The sequence below is a fragment of the Fistularia commersonii genome, chromosome 29, assembly GCF_037954325.1.
Source record: "Fistularia commersonii isolate RoL2024-O1a breed Wild chromosome 29, RoL_Fcom_v1.0, whole genome shotgun sequence".
Classification (NCBI taxonomy): Eukaryota; Metazoa; Chordata; class Actinopteri; order Syngnathiformes; family Fistulariidae; genus Fistularia; species Fistularia commersonii.
In genome coordinates this window covers 6,194,613-6,208,369 of record NC_141312.1, presented here as the reverse complement: position 1 = coordinate 6,208,369, position 13,757 = coordinate 6,194,613, and the positions used below count along the sequence as shown (strand labels likewise).

Below are 13,757 nucleotides of genomic sequence, written 5' to 3'. Positions count from 1 at the left end.
TTACAACTCTGTTGCGGTCATGAACGTGATCTCTTTGCTCCTTTGACTCAGCAAACACACAGGGTTGTAGCACGGCGACAAACTCCAGCTACTTAACATCCGGCGTGATGTCAAAATTTTCACCAGGTGCTTTCCAAACTCATCCTTTGTGAAGTTTGTTCGAGATCTAGGCATTCTTGATACTTGTGCATGCGTTGCTGCTTGTCTTTACTCATTCCTCCGCAATGCATGGTGTCTTTGCAGACTCTGCGCAGTGAGAAACTTCAAGCTCAAATGTTTGAGCGGGTTTAAGGAGCGAAAAACCCCCAAAACATTTAACTGAATTTGTTGAGGCAGATGTTTGCGCCCTGGAGCAAGAAGGTCCCTGGCTTGATTGCAAGATCCAGTATCCCTGCGATTCTGAGAGCAGGATATATGGTATAAGTAATGAATGAATGCGCGTTCAAAACTTCCAATTGTAATAACACCAATAGAAGTATTAACACGGAATTGTAACACGAAATCTTCACCATCTCTGAAGAGGTATTTGGGCCAAAACCTCATGCGACGGAGAGCCGTGCTCACAATAACAACATTTTGAGTGACATCTCCTGTCAAGTCTTCGTAGACCTCCCGAATCTTGGTCAGGGAATTTTACTATGCATTGCGTCATTCAACATTCGGTTTAAGCTCATGAATAAATATGAATGTTTTGTCGATTTGATAGGTCTCCCGCCAAACCGTCCACCTGGTTCTGCGCATCTGCACCATGGGAAACTTGATCCAGTGCTGTCGTACACTCTCAAACTACTTCAAGTGTGAGGATGCGCTGGTGCAGGGCGAAGCAGAGAGATCCCCTCTGCTGTCCAGCGAGGACAGCGAGTGTTACTCTCTGACGCTGCCGGACAACTTAGAGGAGGATATGTTGACAGTTTCCACCACGGCGGCAAACTCCCTGGAACCAGAGCACTTCCTGTTCCCGGACATAATTCTGAGCAGCCACCGCGGGGGAGACGTGGCCCTGGTGGAGCCGATGGTGTGTCTGCTGGTGTCCGAGGAGGAGGCAGGAGGAGCCGAGGGACTGCGAATGGAAGAGCCGGGAGAAGGGGGCGCCGGGAGGTTTTCCGAAGTGGAGACGCAAACCGAACACGAGACTCAGATGGGATCCGGCGTACGGACGCCGACCGACTCCCGCGCTGAAGTTCAGACACAGACGGAAATCTCGTCGTGCGACGCGGCGGGCCAAGATGAAGAAGGACGCGGGATGAGAAGTATCGGAGCGGGGTTAGATGTTTGGGAAGATCGTGCGAAGCTGAGACAAGCGGATGAACGCCCGGAGGCGTACGTTTATAAACGACAACCACATGACGAGCGCGCGGAAGAGACGATCGAAACCGGGTTTTCACAACCGACGCAACGGGATGGGACGGACTCACAAACTCGGTCAGAAACAGACGGAAATAAAATGAAGATGGACAAAACACCATCGGACCCTGACGGCATCAACAAGGAGGAGGTGACTGAGAAGAATCTTTCTTTTGATTCGACGACGCAAACAGCAGCAGCTGAAGAGTCTGCAGGTGGAAAAGATGAGAAGCTGCATTCCCCGGTGGAGCACGGCGCCGCTCAGGAAAACGCTGACTTTGTTTGCACTTCGCAGGTGCAGGAAATGGACAAAAGTAACGTGAACTCCGCGTTCCACAAAGTCGTCGTGTCACAGAGTGGCGATCGGCCAACAGGCCGCGACTCGGACGACGCCGACTCGACCCCGATGTCCGCCGATCGGTTCGGGCGGCCGGCCGAGGTGTCGGATAACGAAGGGGACGAACAGGATGCCGCCGATACGACGGCAAAACTCAATCTGACCGTCAGGGACACAGATTGGATTCAATCCCGGGGAGTTTCGGTCTCCGAGAAGAGAAGTGAAACCGAGCCTTGCCTGCGGCGTCTTTCCGAGCAAGAGGGAGAGGCCGAGATTAAGCAGGTGACGTTGTTTTTAGTCGACAAGCTGTTCCTGACTGCTCCACACCTGAAAGGTGGGCCGTTGATTTTACCCTCCGTCCATTGTCGTATATACGCCGTAATAAACCAGCGCCTTATACACGAATCTCCATCTCCCCTCTTCAGGACCTCCATGTCAAGAAGACCAAAGCGCGAAAGAGGAGGGCGTTGACGAGGAAGATCAACTGAGCATCCGTGAAATAGTTGATCTCCAAGAGACTCACTTCGCGGTCAGGATTCAGCCTCCAGGATCAGAAAGTTTCGAACTTCAGGTTTTGGTCTTGTATTTCCACCATTACGTCGAAAAATATAGAAAAATGCCGAGTCTCCTCGTACGACCGATCTCCTGCGCCCCCCCCAGGTGTCGGGCCAGATGCTGGTGGCCGAGCTGCAGCGGGTGCTGATGGACCACGAGCTCACCTGCCACCGCACCTGCTTCTCCCTGCAGCTGGGAGGCGTTTCGCTCGACGGCCTCAAGGAGCTTCGCTCCGTCGAGGGCATCCAAGGTGGAGAGGTGATCAAAATTGTGGAGGGTGAGCGACTCCTCCATATTCCCGGCTACAAAAGGAAACATTATTCGCCATGAGCGGCACGGCGGCGAGTAGTTTCGGCCTCACAACACGAAGGACCCTGATTTGATTGACAACAAGGGGACCTTTCTGTGTGGAGTTTGGATGTTGTCTACATGGGTTTTCTCCAGTTTTTTCTCACGGTCCAAAAGCATGCTGCAGATTAATTGGGAAAAATTGCCCAAAACATCTAAATGAATGAATGAAATATTCTTATGAAATACTTTGCTCTTTACACAGTTGAATGTGCTGACAACAAAATCACACAAAAATGATCAATGGAAATCAATTGTATCAACCATGGAGGTCTGGATTAGGAATCACACTCAAAATTAAAGTGTAAAAACAAACTCCAGGCTGATCCAACTTTGATGTAATGTCCTTAAAACAAGTCAAAATGAATCTGTGTTGCTTCCTGAGTGGACACTATGATTTCACAGAAGTGTGATTGACTTGGAGTTACATTGTGTTGTTCAAGTGTTCCCTTGATTTTTTTGAGCAGTATATATATGACCCCGTGGTTGACTGGCAACCAGTCTAGGGTGAACCCTGCCTCTTCCCTGATCACAGCTAGGATGGGCTCCAGGATAAGTGGCAGAAGATGGATGGATGGATGGATGGATGGATGGATGGATGGATGGATGGATGGATGGATATTCCCAGGCAAAAGAAAGTCAAAACACATAGTACACACTCTCACTATTCAGTCTCAGATTCAGCTTACATACCATAATATGTAACTTACGCTTGTTTTTTGTTTTTTTAAATACATGTAAAGTGATATTGAAAAAACAAACTTTCAATGTTCGTTGACAACTTTCTTGTCAATTCTGAGGAAAAGAATTACTGAGAATTGAAATTGTGTTACCTTGACCCACAGTGCAGTAGGAAAAAAAATTAAAATATTACAGCTAATATGTACGACAAAGGCAACAAGGTTACTGACCAAGTCCAAAAAGAAGGTTGAGTTACAGTGATTTAAGTGTGTTAAAGTGACAACACTGGAAAAAGTGCAGTAGCAGAATTCATATTTCAGAGTACAGTGCATTTTTCGAGGGGTGTAACCCCTGAGTTGGTGTGTGTGTGTCCATGAAACAGCTCTTGTGGTTGACTAATCTCCCTTCCAGATTCTTATTCCACGCGTGATGCTCGACTCCATCTGAGGCACGTCCGTGACCTCCTGCGGAGTCTCGACCCCACCGACGCCTACAACGGCATGAACGGCAGCTCTCTGTCGTACCTCAGCTATTACACCCGCGGAGGCAAGGGTACCGATGACCTTCCATGACCTTCCATGACCTCCGTCGCGGGCTGCGTGACTGCACACACACCTCTGAACCCCTCATTTCAGGGAGCGAACACCCAGGAAGGAGGCGAATGTCCGAGAGAGAGTGTTTCGACTGCAGCCCTCCGGAACACCTCCTCCCCGGATGCAAGGACAGACCGCTCGCTCCTCTGCAGCCGCTGCGAGCCGACTGGAAGGTACGGATCACATTCTGATATCATAAAAATAGATGACGATGGAACGGATGGATCGGTTGAATGAAGTGTGTGTCGGACAGCCTCTGCAGTGCCTGAGAGTCTTGACTATGAGCAGCTGGAACCCTCCTCCGGGGAACAGGAAGATGCACGGCGACCTGATGTACCTCAACGTTTTGACGGTGGAGGACAAGGAGCTGAACATCACCTGCTCGACACGTGGTTTCTACCTCAATCAGTGAGCGTTACGCAACATTTTTTGCAGCATTTTGAGGTATACGTTCTCATAACAGTGACGTGCGCGCCTTTCAATGTGCTCCAGGTCAACCGCTTTCAACTTCAACCCGAAACCCAGAGTTCCCAAAATCCTTTGCCACACTCTGGTGGAGTTGCTGAGTCAGATCAGTCCGGTCTTCAAGAAAAACTTCAGTGCGCTGCAGAAGAAAAGGTAAGGAATCCGTCAAGATCGTGCAATATCGATATAACCTGGACGTGCATGCGGCGATCCTGCTAAAAGAAAAATGTCTGCCCTCAAAGGGTTCAGCAACATCCTTATGAGCGAATGGCAGCACCTTTCCCGGTGTTCACCTGGATCGCGCCTCACGGAGACCACGCCCTCGACTACGTCAGAGCCGAGGAGACGCACACCAGTCACATGGGCCAGGACGAGCACACGGCCGGCCAGGTTGCGAACGCCAAGCCGGCGCCACTATCGGGTACCGGACACTGATATTAAGATTCTTTGTCTTGAACCCAGAGTCGAGACTGGAATGAGGAGCTGCAGGGGAGCAGGGAGCTCCCCAGGAACACCCTGCAGGAGCGTCTGACCAGAGAGAGGAGCGTGTTCAAGGTCAGACTCTTGATTTATCATCATGTCCCAGGCAGGTTTAAAAAACAAAAAACAAAAATCAACGCTTTTGTCATAAAGGGACATGATTGGAAATGCATGAAAATAAGATCACATCTGGAGCAGGTGACGACACAATCTGGTGGAACAGGTCACTTTCAAAACGGAGACCAAGTGCCAGATCAGTAAAAAAAAAAAGATTTGATCACAAATGTAGCTACTAAAGAATTAACAATATGCATCAAATTCTTAGGATGCTGCGGTTGACGCCTCTGCCTCACAATGAAAGTTGCTGGTTCGATTCCAGTACGGGAGCAAAGTTTGCACGTTCTCCCTCCGTGTCCGTGTAGGGTTGCTCCGGTTTCCTCCCGCGGTTCAAAATCATACAGGAAGTTCACATCAGACCCTGAAATAACCAGGTCTGTGAATGAGTTAATGACTGCATAGCTCTACATCAGCAGCCCCCAACCTTTTTTATACCAGTTTTATGCATGAAAATATTTCTGCGGACGGATTACAAAACGCAGGGGTTCAAATAATAAAAACTTTTGTCAATTCACAGTATTTAATCTGAATATAACGGTTACACATTCTATCAGGCAATTACAATAAGGCCGAGACAAAGGCGGAATCGGTCTTTTTTCAAAATAAGGTCTGGAAGGTCTGGTGAAAAAAAATATAATTTGTACCAAGATATATTTTCTTTGCGGACTGGTACCTTTGGACCGGTACTGGTGAACGGTTGGATGTCTCTATTTGACTTGCAATGAGAGGGTCAATGTTTTTATAAGATAAGATAAACTTTATTGATCCCCATAGGAGGAATTCCTTTGTCACAGCCGTGTAACGATTATAAGTCCCAATACATATGATTAAAAAAAAATGAATACTATAATGAACATGAATATAAATAACTTAGAAAAAGCAAAAGACATCCACAAATAAATAGACAACAGAAAGAACAAAAACAGCAACAACATCAAGGATGAAAAAAAAAAAAAGTCTCTATATGAAATGTGAATGAGGGTGTGAATGGTTGTATGTCTGGGTGAACCCGCCTCTCGCCAAATGACAGCTGGAAAAGGCCCCGCACAACCCCGGCTGCAGAATAAGCGACATAAATCATGAATGAACGAATACGTGCATATGTTGTGTGTACTAATTCAGACTGTTTATGCCAGACTTAGAAACTGGAGTTGTAACTTAGAACTGAAACTCTCCTGGACTGCCAATCTCCTGTCGCTCTGCCAATCAACCCAGACATACAGTGAGTTTGTCGGAGCGGCCGGACGAGGCGCCGTCGCCGTCGTCGACGGTAACGTCATGCCCCTGAACCCGGGGGAGTCGCCTCACATGCAGATGTTCATCTGGAACAACATTTTCTTCAGCCTCGGGTTTGACATATCCGAGCACTTCCAGCCTCTGGGGGGGAACACCGCGGCTCACGCGGCCGCCATCCGCGACCTGCGAGGAGCACAGGTAGTACAAAAACATGGATTTGAATTCTTGTGGTTGTGATGTCGTAAAGAAAAACAATACACAGGTATGTAACCCGCATATTGCATATTAATGGTGCCCAAATATCAAAATACCCCTGGTTTGATAAAACCACAGGTGTACACATCTGTGGACACCGAGGGGCTGCACACCCTGGGAACAGCTGTGGTGGATTACCGTGGAATCAGAGTCATCGCTCAGACGATCGTTCCCGGTATACTTGATAAAAGCGAAGAGCAGAGCGTCATATACGGCTCCAACGACTACGGGAAAACTGTCTTCACGCACCCCAGGTAAGCAGGGCAAAAAAGGAGCCTGTTGCTCGGGTTACTAACAATAGAGGTAAATTGCACCAAACATGCCGAAGACAATATTGCAAACCTGATTTTAGCATAACGACCATACAGCATATAAATAAGATAAAATAAAATAAAATAAAATATTTTAATAAAATTGAATCTAAAATATATCTCAAATTTCCCCAATGGGGATCAATAAAGTACTATCGTATCTTATCTTGAAATAAGGAAGTCCCGGCCGGTACTTCACCTGATCATAATGACACTTGAGATTCTACATTTTTGTAATATTACTTTACTGTGATTAAAATAACTTGACGACCCTTTTGCAATGAAGGTTTCATATAAGAATTAAAAAATAAATAGCATTTAGGGGAGGTCCAAAAGAAATTTATTGGAAGCAGTTATGAAGCTGGGCAGTAACCTAGGAAGATGAAGGAGGGAGGAAGGAATGTATATGTAAGTATTGTTTCTCCAGCCTAGCAGAAAAAAAATGATAAAGTATTGAAAATGGATATTTCATTTAATTTTCAAAGGTTTGCGGAGCTGCTAAATAAAACCAGCAAGCCTCTGAGAATCCAACACCACCTGGTTCTGGATCACAACAACACCCCGGTGGAGCTCTGCTGTGGCATTGAAACCAAAGGCATCCTGGGAAACGATGGCCGCGCGTACATTTTGGACCTCATCAGAACTTTCCCTCCTGACCTGAACTTCCAGTTCTCCGAGACCCAGGTGAGAAACGACGAGGTACCGCTGGAATGCCAGAGCTCTGGTTTCCCACGTCAACATCATCACAACTTGGCCAGCCTGAGACCCGAGCTGATGGAGGCCTTCGTCCAGCACAGGTGAGGAAAAAAGAACGCAGAACGCTCTAACAGACAGGACGACGCCGCTTTTACCGATCCCACCTTCCCGCTGCAGATACGAAATTTACGCCCAGATGGTGTCGCTGGGGCTCAGCCAGGAGAACAAGCAGAAAGAGGAAGATGCAAGAGAGGCAACGCAGGATAAAGACACAAAGACTGAGCAGCCGGTCGATCCCCTGAGGGCTGAAGAGGCTGCTGGCTCAGCAGCTGACTCGGGTGCGCCCAACTTAAAAAAACTTATGCCAACTATGTGACATAGATAATTCTCTCCCACCAAACTGTCTCTGAAAATAGAACCCATTCAATCCTGGATTCTTGCAGCCTGGGTTCAATCGACACATATCTAGAATTTAGAGCTGTTTGCACTGAGCCCTCCTTTGGTGAAGAATTCTAATGCAACCACAAAAAAAAAAAATGACTTGTTTCAAGTCGTTTTTATACGCATGGATATACAGACATATTTTTTCTTTATTTTTCATTTGGTTGTGTTTGTTTTTGTAGAACCCCAGAGAAAAAAAGTGACGCTGGACGCCTGCAAGGCCGTCGGATCTGTCAGCGATTCTGGCTTCGACATCCGTTTCAATCCAAATATTTGCTCTCCAGGTACAGTACTGTATTCACACACGATTTTTTTTTTTTTTATACGTATTTATTTCTTTTTTTTAAAAGTCATTCTTAGCTCTCTGTCTTCACTGCAGGTGTTTCTTTCCCCTCTTCATACACTGAGGAGATTCAAAAGCAGAGGCAGTTATTATGGGATGCAGCTGCGTTCCTTCTCTCCGATCAGATTTCAGCTGTGGTGAGTCTTGTGCTGAACAAACGTGGCATTTTAGCACGGCATGCGTGTATGTCTGTAATCACCTGCTCCCGATGTGTGTTTGTGTGTGTTAGCTAAAGGATTGTCTCGACAACACAATTGTGCCGATGGACGGTGCAACAATGACCTTGGCGCTGCACCGGAGGGGTGTGAACGTACGTTACCTGGGCGCCCTGCTGATGCGGGTAGACAAGGCGCAGGAGGGAGAGAGACTCAGTCACATACAGGTACAAAAAATGCACATAGAAGAGTGAAGACATAAGTGACATATAAACAGGAAGTCACATTTATATCAGAAGGTCTGGCTGAACAATAAGATGGAAGTGAAACCGAAATACACGAAGGAAAACAAGAACGATTTTGTTAAAAATGGAAATTACTGTGTAACCTCAAAGAGGTCTGTGGTATGTGGGTACATAAACAGCAGGAGAGGCAGGCAGTTATACCAAATCCAATCAATAAATGTTTTACGCAGATACCTTATATATACAGCTGTTATTTACGCAGTTGCAAATGTATAAATAAGTTATGATCTGATTTACCTGTGTTAAAAAATGGCTCTAAAAATAGATATAAGTTGATTCATATTCCAGACGTCTTCACCCATTGTGTTGAACGACTGCAGGCGCCAGATAGATGAGATGGCATATTTAATATCAGAGACATGACACTGTTTTGCTCCAGTAGCACAGGACATTTTGCACGCTGGCAGTGTTTATTTTTGCATCTCTGAATCCTCGTCCCTCGGTAATGTTGTTGCATTAATGAGTCAAGGGAGGATTAGATTAGGGGACTGAAATGTTCAATCGGTCTCACGGTAACGCAGACACAAACATGCTCTTTTAACTTCTGTCATCTCACTCCACCAGAAAATACTGGCAATTTAACATAAATACATAAAATGTCTCACTTAAGAGCAAAATATGCAAGAATTTTTTTTCAGGGTTTTAAGTAGCTAATCCGTGCGGGTGATTCAGTTCACATTAATCTTTATGTGTTTGTATAAACGCGATGGTTTGGAGGGGCCTGAGCAAATCTTTAGATTGAAAGAAAACATCAAAACCTAACATTATTAATAATTCCATGCTTGGTCAAACCCAGCTCCACCGTCAAGAGGCCCATTATAAAAAAAAGGGAACCTGAATTGAATTCATCTGCCTTGTAAACTAAAAAATGCATTTGGTGTTTCTTGTGTAAATTTCTCCACAGAGGATTGCCATCTGTGAGATCATCATTAGAAGTGCAAAACACATCTTCAGGACATACCTGCAGGTGAGATAACCAGAAAATTATCGCAACTAAAACAGGATCCCAATGAGAATCTCGCTGTTTATTTTCGCAGGGTGTGGAACTGGCAGCTTTCTCCGCTGCTGTCAGCCACTTTCTGAACTGCCTCCTCAGTTCCTCGACCAGTTTCCCCGAGTCCAGCTCGGACGAGCTGCTCTCCCGCCGCCGCAGTCGAAAACGCCGCAGCCACTGGAGCCGAGGTTCCCTGTCCACGGGGAGCACGTGGGCCAAACTGACCAGCGGGGAGCTGTGGGCCAGGATCAGGACCGAGGCTGCAGACTATTACCACTACGCGATTCAAAGGTTTGTCTCCCCGTATGTGTTTTGAGCTGACTACGGGCCAAAGGATTGGGTATAACCATTCCTTCTGTCTTCAGCGAAAGTATAGATGAAGTGATAGAGAAATACAGCCTTCAGAAGATCTCCCTTCTGAGAGAGATCAGCATCAAGACTGGCATCCAGGTCAGACTCGTCTCCCTGATGTATATGTGTATGTTGGAGAACCACAAGAGTGGAATTTTTGTTTTTAATGTATTTTTTGGGGGGACGTTATAAATCAGCCCCATGGGAAATACCGTTCTTTTGCTATTTCATGACACCTCCTTTTTGATTATAATGTCAAACAAACAATCACTCTTTAAAATTTACCTCCGGCTGCTGCTCCTCGGGCAAAGTGCAACTTTGACACTTTTCGCTTCACCTTTGCCCCTGCTTCTACCCCGGCCCCGCTTTAGGTGCAAATGAAGGAGTACGTGTTCGAGTCTCGACACCGGCCGGTGTTTGGCGAGGAGGACATCGTCAACATATTTCCTGTGATTAAACATCTCAAGCCGGAAGCGTCGGACGCCACGCATCTCCTACAGAGAGCACAGGCGGCGGTTCAGGAGGGTGAGGAGCGCACAAGTACTTCTTTTCGGGAGACTCGACAGAGTGGAGTATGAATAACAACAAAGGTTGTTCTAACACAAAACAAGTTATTTATAACAAAACAAATGCTTGGAAGAGGGTATTCAAACTGCGTGATCCAAATATTAGCTGCCCTGTGGATTCTTGAAATAATATTGCATTACGCTGATTGCTATTCACTTTCATGGAACAAGGAGGAAGCCAGAAATGCTATTATTTACATTATAATTTCTCCAGATATTTTGCATAAATCCAAATTGCACCAAAACTTATCTAAGATAAACTTCTCTCCCACGTCCTGTCAAGTTCTTTCTCCACCTCACAGTCAACCACCTCAGTATGCGGTTGGGTGACACTTGTCTTCAATGACCCTGCATTTTCTTTCTTTGTCGCACTGCAACAAGCATCCAACACTGTTTGCGGTGATATAGAATATTTAGGAAATAGTTATAACTTTCTAATGCTTGGTGGTCATAAGTTTTATTGTTGCTTATAGGGCTTCTCAGAGAGGGCTACCAACTCATTGGCCAGGCTCTGACTCTGTTCACCAGCATATGTGGAGTGTTGCACGAGGATGTGTGCATGTGCCATCGTCTCCTGGGGCGGCTCAGCTACATCTTGGGGGATCACGCCGATGTAAATATGTGCAACCACTTATTTCACCTGGTTCCTGCCTTAGCTGGATCGCAGACCTGTGGATTTTAAAGTTATATTGTGTTTGATGTCACAGGCCCTCAGCCAGCAGGAGAAGGCTGTCTTGAGTAGTGAGAGAATCCAAGGTATAGATCACCCTCAAACAATACATGATTATGTAAGTTATCCCGAACGGTGATCCACTGAACAATTTGCACGTCAATACCCATTACTGAAGTATTTTTTTCAATGATTTAGACCTTCTTAGCCTTGTATTGCTTCGCTGGAGGCCAGCACGCAACCTCCCTCCAGCTGCTGTATCGTGCACGGTTCCTGACACTGATCGTGAGCGGAGAAGACCACCCTTATGTCGCGTTGTTGGACGTAAGTTAACCTTCAAAAGAATTCCTTTTTCCCTTTCGCAGCCATTATTTCTTAAAAGTCAAAGAAACTTCATGTATGTTGTGTTACATTGTGTTTTTCCCTCCATCAGAGCATGGTGGGTCTGGTGCTTTATGGATTGAGGGAATATGAGCTGTCCCTGAAGTTCCTACGCAATGCCTTAAATCTGACTGCCAAATACCACGGTGCCACGTCACTGAAACATGCACATGGGTAAGAAAGGTCATTTTTATGCTCGCTTGTAGTCCTGGACACTTGTATTCAAAGGCGGGCTTAATTTTCCTCATGCCTGACACAGAGATTTCAAAACTTTTGTCATAAAACTTTAAAATTTTGGGCATTCTGAGAAGAGCTGCTTAGAAATAGTGTGTTTCTTCATGTCCACTTACTACTTTATTCACTCAACTTTCACATCGTCCTAACATCTCTGTCTCTCTGCTTCTATTTTCTGTTCAGTCATCATGTCCTCGCCACGGTGTATGAAAGCAAAGGGGAGTTTCGGTCGGCTCTCCAGCACGAAAAAGAGGCTTACTCAATATATAAGGATCAGGTGAGCTTGGAGAGCCTCAAATGTAGTTTCTGACAGCGTTCAAGGTTTGATGCTGTGCTACACCTGTGGCTTTATTTACCTTTTTGCACACGTGGAGGTTGGTGACGACCACGACAGCACAAAGGAGAGCTCGGAGTACCTGAAGAGTCTCACTCAACAAGCTGTGATCCTACAAAAGTCCATCAATCATATGTGCAGTGATGCACCCAGTGCCTCTTTCCCACCACCCAAGGTCAGGACGCTTGTTTATTTCTGGATACAAATGCATATTTGTGCTTTGCAATGTCCTTTCTCTTGTGTTCTTCCGGACAGTTTTGCGTACCAAGTTTTCCGACGATACTTCAGCAGCTCAACCTCACTTGCGGGATAATTCTCATCTCTCTCAGGTGAACACTTGCAAAGTTCATCTCACGCGGTAACTAAAATAAATAATGGCCAATAATAACACAAGTCACATAATCTGTTAATATAATGTAACAATGTTGTTTTCTGATGTGTTTGTCTTTGTAGTGCAAAAGAAGTTGCAGACCTGAGGACAGAGTTAAGAGGGAAGGAAAAGTTTCACATAGAAGTGCTGGAAAATGTGTTATCAGCGCAAAAGATACAATAATTTGAGATGACGGTCTACAATGCCAAACTATGGATATGGAGAGACTATAGCCTTGGATCAACTGTGTAGTCACTCAGAAAACACCTCAGAAAATGAGAATGAGTAATTTAGTGATGGGCAAAATGTAAAGCATCTTGTTATTTTGGACAAAAGCGTAACGGGTGCAGCCTGTTGTCACATGAGTTGACTGTGATTGTTCAACTTGTCTTATCTTATCTAAGGCTACATTCTCACTGCAAGCTTAACTTCATGTCACCAATTATTTTTGGCTTTGCCTTTCCTCACGTTCTCATTTAGCCAGCATTTGATTCTAATAACAGCAGGTCAGTAACAACAACACATCTAAAATATTATTTGATCTCCACTGCTCATTTGCTTTGAGTATTTTGCCACTCACTTTGGCATCTAATTTTCCCATACTTTCAAAAAGATATAACTTATCTCTGTTGAAAAAAAAATTTAAAAAAAAATCTGTTCTTGGTTGTTTTTGCCCACTTGTGTGTCTGGTGCCAGATACGGTTAGATTTTTTTTTTATATAAATACCCTGCCTACTGAAAGGACATGCACAAAAGGTGCATGTTCTGTCTTTTTTTTCTGTCATTTATTCAGATTTTCCAATGCGTTGACTGCCTACTATTCCTTATGTGTCCACTGAGCGTCGCACTTGTGCCGTGATGAGATATCGGAGGACGGCGGAGAATTTGTCTCTCCGTGAAGAGGTTGTACATTAAAATAATCCAATTGACTGTTCTGTGTTATAGCAGACCATTCATTTTCCATCCCACTATAAGACAACCAGAAGCATTTTGCATCCCATAGTCTAACTTCACAAGACGCATCTTTGTCCCTGGTAATTAAATAATCACATTGCTAAAGTGAGCATACGTCTTGGATCACTGTTTTATCGAAATTAAACATTTGACTGACTTTGCACGTAATCTGTTTTACAGTATCTATTTACCCAGTGAAATTATATTCTAGTGTACGGATAACAACTGTTTTGAAGTTGCA

General features: G+C 45.2%; 1 protein-coding gene across 1 annotated transcript; it reads left to right on the top strand.

Moving 5' to 3' along the window:
* The first annotated feature begins 1,035 nt into the window (after positions 1–1,035).
* LOC147216820 (clustered mitochondria protein homolog) lies at positions 1,036–13,607 on the top strand. Its single transcript, XM_086177081.1, has 28 exons — positions 1,036–2,015; positions 2,107–2,252; positions 2,342–2,513; positions 3,677–3,817; positions 3,901–4,031; positions 4,112–4,266; positions 4,351–4,476; positions 4,566–4,713; positions 4,786–4,878; positions 6,136–6,354; positions 6,490–6,665; positions 7,208–7,519; positions 7,596–7,756; positions 8,042–8,143; positions 8,239–8,339; positions 8,432–8,584; positions 9,567–9,629; positions 9,700–9,947; positions 10,022–10,106; positions 10,379–10,532; positions 11,047–11,186; positions 11,281–11,361; positions 11,442–11,567; positions 11,677–11,798; positions 12,042–12,135; positions 12,233–12,367; positions 12,448–12,521; positions 12,646–13,607. Exons 1-28 carry the CDS (start codon positions 1,067–1,069, stop codon positions 12,743–12,745), a joined length of 4,707 nt encoding a protein of 1,568 aa, XP_086033207.1. The 5' UTR covers positions 1,036–1,066; the 3' UTR covers positions 12,746–13,607.
* Positions 13,608–13,757: the final 150 nt, after the last annotated feature.